Below are 7,514 nucleotides of genomic sequence, written 5' to 3' on the forward strand. Positions count from 1 at the left end.
TTGGTGGCGGTAATGCACCATTTTGCTGTTTGCTAACCGCCAGTAAACCCTATAAAGAAGTAGAAGAATTTGTTTCCAGCAGCTTCATTTCCTCCTTTTTGCCCCAAAAGTCTGTTTCTTAACCACAAGAACCGCTTTAATGTCCGCTAAGCGAAGACACGATGACAACGATGCGGACGGAGTTGCTTCTTCCGACATGAAACAGAAGAAGAGACAAGTAGCTGCTTCTTCCAACAAGAACCAGAAGAGACATGTAGCTGCTCTCATTTTGGCACGGGGGGGAAGCAAAGGCATTCCGCTTAAAAACATCAAGCCCTTAGCCGGTGTCCCCCTCATGGGATGGGTGCTGAGGGCTGCTGTGGACTCCGAAGTCTTTGATAGGTACGTTGCAAATGTGTGACGGTGATTTCAAACTGAATTAGAGCTGCAAGGAGCTCATATCTCTGTGTCTGCTGGACTCGAGACTCCTCCATGTCCCGTGTGGAACCACCAGTTCAAATTAGATCCACATGGGATGATCATTGTACCCTACTGCGCATTTCCCTGTTTCTTATAGGTGGCTCTTTAAGTATTAACGAATGGCTTATCAATCTACTCTGAGTCGGTGTTCCAGGCTAACTGTTTTTTACGGGTTATTATTACTGGTTAGATTTGTTTACATATTCCACTCTCCGTGTTGCATCCACAGATTCGTCATATACACAATCAAGAGGGATATATAAAAGAAGAGAAAGGGAGAAATTGGAGAACAAAGTGCTTTGAAGTAGCGCAAAGGACTGTGTGTGTGTATAGAGTCCATGTGTGAGCGGTCTGAGTGATGGGGTTACTCAGCCGACTTATTTATTTGTTGGTGGATATGTTTGCCCACTGTTATCAATTTGTCCATCTGTCAGTATGGGCCTTTATAGTGTCCGATAAATAAAAATGAAACGTGAAGAAGAGAAGCACCCTTCAACCATGCTATGAGTGTTTATATTGTGTAGTTTTTTCACCAGACGGCTCTCTACAACTTTCTTGTTGTTGCAACATGCCTATTTGAAATGCAATAAAAACAACAACAATGCGTCTTTTCTTTCACAGTGTGTGGGTATCAACGGACCATGCCGAGATTAAGAAAGTTGCTGAGGCATGGGGTGCTCAGGTGCACCAGAGGAGTCCTGAAGTCTCCAGAGACTCTACTTCATCATTAGAAACTATCCAAGAGTTCCTCGAATACCATAATGGTAGGTACACCTGCAACCCACAGCTGCCCCTCCCCATCACGCAAAACTGCTGAAGTGTCAAAGAATCAGTTTTTACGCTGTTGTTTCATGAGCATCATTCTTCTGCCACACAGTTGAAAATTCTTTGGCTTTTGTTTTCACAGAGGTGGATATAGTTTGCAACATCCAGGCTACATCCCCGTGCCTCCACCCGTTTGATGTGAAGGAGGCCTTAAAAAAGATCACAGAGGACGGCTATGACTCAGTCTTTTCAGTGGTCAGGAGACACCAGTTTCGGTGGAAGGAGGTAGATGAATTATGTAAGTTAACACATGTTTGACTGTTATGTGCATGCTGAGTTCACAGACAGTTGTTCATAGCATGCACTGTTCTTGAGCTAGTCTACAGGCCATGTTACGTTTGGAGGTCCGAAGCGATTGGCAACCTCTGCACACTGTGTGCCTCACCATTAGCTGAGCCTGCTCTGTGATTTTATGTGGCCTACCACTTTGTAGGCGAGTTGCTGTCTTTCACAGTTGCTTCCACTTGGATATAAAACCACAAACAGCTGACTGTGAAATATTTAATAGCAAGGAAATTTCACAACTGGACTTGCTGCACAGGTAGCATCCTGTAGGTGTAATAGTAGGTGTTTGATTTTATACTCCTGAATTCAATTATTTGGATAAGTGAGTGAATAATATTGACATTATATTGTATCTGTAAATGACATTACAACAGCCTATTTGAAGTAATTTTAGACAGTCTTGGTTCGTTGATGTTTTATTTGTTGTTTTGCTAAATAGATCTATGTGCATATCTTTACAAGTTGCAGTCTGTCAGTTCTGCAAAATCTTTTTTTTTTCTTTTTTTGGTCAGTGTGGACCTACTTTGAATGTGCCAGTGGACCTCCACCTTAGTAACTTATTAACTGGGATGAAACAAATCCTACCGATGCAACTCGAATATTCTCCTGTCTGAACAAACAACTGATCACTCACATCCTTTGAATTTTAGATGTTAGAGTGACATCAGTTAATTAATTAGATATCAGTTGTTATGGTGGTATTGTGTGTAGGTTGTCTGTCACAGCAGGCCCAACTTTACATGTTAAAGTGGTTTACTGTCTTAGAGGGGCTTGGCCTCAAATATGAGGAACAACCATCTGGCTGTTTTTGTTCTGTTCCTCTAGTTAAAGCTCTTTGCATTAAACAAAGAATTTTGCTCCCTAAATCCCCACAGTCATCCTCACTGTCTAGTCAAAGACTTATAGCAATGCAGGACTATAAATGTTGCATTAGTTGATGTCTGGAAGATCAAGAAATCTTTTTAGAGTTGCTTGTTGTTCTTCACTAGAAATCTGAACTCCTGGTGTAACTGCAAAAGGCTTTCAGGAAGACTGGCGGACTGAGGAGTGGCAACGTGCTGTTCTCATTTTCGTGGAAAACCTATGTACACAAGTACGGATCGGGAATGCTTTGGGCTCATGTTGTAGCTAGTACCACTTCACCAATAGAGGAAAGAATTGATTACCTGAAGGTGAAACTAAAAATGGAAAGATCGGCGAGATGAAGATCCTAGTTCTGAGTGATGAAGGTTTTGCCTTGGCTTTTAAAATTCTGGATACATGAAATACAGAAAATGAGCACTCACTATCAAATTGATAACAACCGATAACTCTGTTATTAGGTTCATTTTATGTTTTTCCTGTTTCCAAATTTAGTTACACGGCTGCTGCAATGATAGCCTGAGTTTCCACTATGTTTGATTTTTGAAACTCTATTCAGTCATATGCTTTTAATCCTTCAATTTATGTAATTGAGCCTCTTTCCTCCTCCTAGCTGATGAAAAAACTGAGGCTATAAATCTGGACCCAGCCAAACGGCCGCGGCGTCAGGACTGGCCCGGAGAGCTGTGTGAGAATGGCTCGTTTTACTTCACCACAAAAGATCTCATTAAGACGGGACAGTTGCAGGTAATGGGGCAAAACTGTGCCTCAAGTACCAGTGCATGAAACTACACCATCTTTCATTCAGGTAACTGCATATTTTTGTCACCCTTGCATTTTCACCTCTCTAGGGCGGTAAGTCGATCTACTATGAGATGCTGCCGGAGTTCAGTGTGGACATAGATGGAGACATCGACTGGCCTGTTGCAGAACAGAGGGTTCTCAGGTGAGAAGCGCCTCTCAGTCTGCTTTTAATCAACTATCGACTCCTTTTTCCTCATTTAATCTATGCTTCCTCAATCAGGTACGGGTACCCCGGTAAGGTAGTCCGCCTGCTGTTCTGCAATGTTTCTGCATGTTTAGCAGAAGGAATCAACGCTCTGTCTAGTAATACCAGAAACACATCTGCTATTCACATGCTGCAGGAAAAACAAGTGGAGGTTGGCTTTTTTTCATCAGCTGTCTGAACAGAATTGAGTAAACTGACCCGTCATGTATAACATTGCCCACAAACTGCCCTCTGTCTTGTTTCACAAGGTCATTCTGTTGACCTCCAGTGATGACGCTGTGGCCCAGTCTTTGGCTGCCAAACTTCAAAAAAGGACAGGGTGCCAGGTCATGGAGGTGGGAAAGAAGCCGCTGAACGATTTGCAAGAGGTCATGAAGAACAAGAGTCTGGACTGGAAACATGTGGCATTCATGGGTAAAACAACTGCACTCTTATTTCTTGAGAGTTATCATTTCAGTTTAGCCTCACTATGTTTTTCTGTTCCCCCATCAGGTTTTGATCAAGCAGATGAGAAATTGCTGAAGCTGGCAGGTTTGAGTGCAGTACCCGGGGATGCTCCAGAGTTGGCCTCAAAGGCTGCAAAGTACATCTGCCCCCTTTCTAGGGGATCAGGAGCTGTGTGGGATTTTGCTGAGTACATTCTCCTGCAGAAACCAATGGCAAAACCTCAGTAGGACCACAGCATTTGTAAGAAGTTCTAATGGCAGATTAATTTTGATAAATGGAAGAAATCAAAATAATTAAAATTAGTCATGTATATGTTAGAAATGTCAAGAGACGGGTTTGTAGTAATGGTAAAAAAGCAGATCCTCATTCAATTCTAAGGGTTTTTTTTTTATATCAGGACATAATAAAATAATCATCTGGTCCTCACCAGTTGTTAAAAATGGGGAAAGGCAACTTTGGATGTGTAAAAACACACGGCCTACTACACTTTGTCCCAATTTAACAGACGCTAAGCCAAAATGCAGGAGGTTAGCAGCACCTGCTAGTCAAATTCATTTGATTAATTTATCATCAGCATGTGTGTGGACCTCTATAAAAGCAGAGGTTAACACAATGCCACACGCTTCCCAGAAGTTGACGTCTCATGATCCCAAGGTCGGACTGTGCGATGTTCAAAGAGTGCAAAAAACAAACAAAAAAAAAAAACAGAAAAAGACTTGACGAGTATGGCTTGTTTGGAAGGGTTGCTAGCAGAAAGTCTCTTCTGCTTCTAAAAACAATGTGACAGCATGGCTTAGGTTGATTAAAGTGTATCTGAACAAGACTTCTGACCTGGCCAAGGTAGAGATGTTTAGCTATAATGCACAGCACCATGTTTGGAGAAAACGAGCACAGCATCAGCAGAAACACCAATCAGCTGTCAGACACGGTGGTGTGGTCACTGAGTCGACCATGACCACCTCTGTGTACCAAACTATTCAAATGTGAGGCCATCTGTCTGTCTTTACTGAAACTGGGTCTTGTGTTGCAGAGAGTTAAAGTCCAGCTCTGAACCCTTTAACTGTGTAAAGAACGGTGAGCTAAAATTCCTCTACAGTGATTTGAGGCTGCTAAAGTGCATACGTAGTCATTCCTGCTGAAGGTGGTTCTACAAGCTACTGATTCATAGACTGCATTTGGTTTTTTTTTTTTTTTTACACATTGTTTTTGAATTTTGGTTTAGTTTTATTAAACAAACAATGTCATGTTGTAATATGTCGTGTTTTTGTTCATCTGATGTTGCATTTACCTAATTTTAAGATCTGGTAAGGGCCAGAAAAGTTTATTACATCCTGATATATAATTTTTTTATTACCATCTCTAAGCAAGAAACTTTACCTGTGTCGAGCAGGAGGAATGTCAGCAGTGTTTTGAATTTTAAAAATTAAATCAAATGTTAAGAAAGGCTGTGTTTGCATATGATCACATAAAGTGAAGTATAAACAGGAAGGATCACTCATTTTACTGCAAGGACACCAGAGGCCTAGACTATGGAGCAGAATCTGGGTTTTATTCTGAGTTTCTGTCCTACGAAACACATTCACATCTTATCAGAGAACATCACCATGGTACCACATGATGTAGAAAAGAAGATGAGGTGCTAGAATCAGAATCGTGTTTTTTGGCCAAGTATATGTGCAGACACATACAGGGAATTTGGTTCCGGTAGATGGTGGCTCTCAAGCACAGCAATATAAAACACACACACACACACGTACGTGTCTATATACACACATTACACATACATACACAAAGCTGTGTAAACCAACTATAAATAACGAATCTAAACTTGTGTACATAAAATACAGAAATGAAATGAGGTGGAATGAATACTACAAAATGTACATAAGGTGCAGTCTGGCAGTGGCAGTGGCAAACTGTTCCTATGTCGGGTGGTCCTGGTCTGCAGGCTTCTGTACCGTCTGCCAGAGGGCAGCAGATCAAAAAGTCTGTGTCCAGGGTGTGAGGGGTCTGTGATGATTTTCCCTGCCCATTTCCTGGTTCTTGAGAGGTACAGATCCTGGATGGAGGGCAGGGGGGTGCTGATGATCCTTTCTGCTGCCCGTACAGTCCGCTGCAGTCTGCTCCTGTCCTGTTTAGTGGCTGCTCCATACCAGACTGTGATGGAGGAGCACAGGACAGACTCAATGACCGCAGTGTAGAACTGGATCAGCAGCTCCTGTGGAAGACTGTACTTCCCCAGTTGTCTCAGGAAGTACATCCTCTGCTGGGTCTTTTTGAGGATGGAGTTGATGTTGGTCTCCCACTTCAGGTCCTGGGAGATGGTTGTACCCAGGAACTCTTCACAGTCGACACAGGGCTGTCTGATATGGTGAGGGGGAGCAGAGTTGAGGGATGTCTCCTGAAGTCCACTGTCATCTCTACAGTTTTAAGAGTGTTCAGCTCCAGATTGTGCTGACTGCACCAGAGTACCAGCCGCTCAACTGCCTGCCGGTATGCAGACTCATCACCATCTTGAATGAGGCCAATGACAGTGGTGTCATCTGCAAACTTTAGGAGTTTAACAGCCAAGTTCTTGGAGGTGCAGTCGTTAGTGTAGAGGGAGAACAATAGTGGTGAGAGGACACATCCTTGAGGGGCACCAATACTGAGGGACCGAGTTTCAGAGGTGATCTCCCCCAGCCTCACTTGCTGCTTTCTGTCTGTCAGGAAGCTGGTGACACGGTGAGCTGGGAGAGTTTGGAGGAGAGAAGTTCAGGCACAGTGGTGTTAAAAGCCAAACTAAAGTCCACAAACAGGACCCTGGCATAAGTTCCCGGGCGGTCAAGGTGTTGCAGGATGTAATGCAGCCCCATGTTCACTGCATCATCCACCGACCTGTTTGCCCAGTAGGCAAACTGCAGAGGGTCCAGCTGGTGGCCTGTAATGTCTTTCAGATGGGCTAACACCAGTCGTTCGAAGGATTTCATGACCACAGACGTCAAGGCGACAGGTCTGTAGTCATTCAGTCCTGTGATGGTGGGTTTTTTGGGAACAGGGATGATGGTGGAGCGTTTGAAGCAGGAGGGAACTTCACACAGCTCCAGGGATCTGTTGAAGATGCGAGTAAAGATGGGAGCCAGCTGTTCAGCACAGGTTTTGAGGCAGGAGGGTGAGACGCCATCTGGTCCGGGGGCTTTCCTGGGCTTCTGTTTCTGGAATAGTCGGCTCACATCCTGAGTGTGTATTCTGAGTTTCAGGGAGGAGGAATGGAGGTTGAGAGGTGTGGTGGAGGTCGTTGAGTCTGGATTGGAGAGGGTGGTCGTTGAGTCTGGATTGGGGAGGGTGGGGGTGGTCGTTGAGTCTTGATTGGGGAGGGTGGTCGTTAGGTCTGGATTGGGGAGGATGGGGGTGGTCGTTGAGACTGGATTGGGGAGGGTGGGGGTGAAGGGGGGAGAGGTGGAAGGTGTGTTGGGGGTCAATGTCTGAAGCAATGTCCCTGAGGAGGGGAGGGTGGGGCGTGGGAGTCTGTCCGTCTCAAACCTGCAATAGAATGTGTTTAACTCGTTGGCCAGGTCTTTGTTTGCTTCAATAGTGGGTGGGGGGCGTCTGTAGCTGGTGATTTCCTGCAGGCCCCTCCACACTGACA

General features: G+C 44.3%; 1 protein-coding gene across 1 annotated transcript; it reads left to right on the forward strand.

Annotated features, from left to right (window-relative positions):
* On the forward strand, positions 1-4,823 carry LOC120742705 (N-acylneuraminate cytidylyltransferase-like). The gene is made up of 8 exons (XM_040046147.1): positions 1-381; positions 1,081-1,223; positions 1,367-1,522; positions 3,044-3,177; positions 3,282-3,376; positions 3,455-3,590; positions 3,688-3,853; positions 3,932-4,823. The coding sequence occupies exons 1-8, from the start codon at positions 140-142 to the stop codon at positions 4,111-4,113; spliced, it is 1,254 nt and encodes a 417-aa protein (XP_039902081.1). The 5' UTR covers positions 1-139; the 3' UTR covers positions 4,114-4,823.
* The last annotated feature ends 2,691 nt before the right edge of the window (positions 4,824-7,514 follow it).

This window comes from Simochromis diagramma, unplaced genomic scaffold, assembly GCF_900408965.1.
Source record: "Simochromis diagramma unplaced genomic scaffold, fSimDia1.1 OVJJ01000338.1, whole genome shotgun sequence".
NCBI classification, from domain to species: domain Eukaryota; kingdom Metazoa; phylum Chordata; class Actinopteri; order Cichliformes; family Cichlidae; genus Simochromis; species Simochromis diagramma.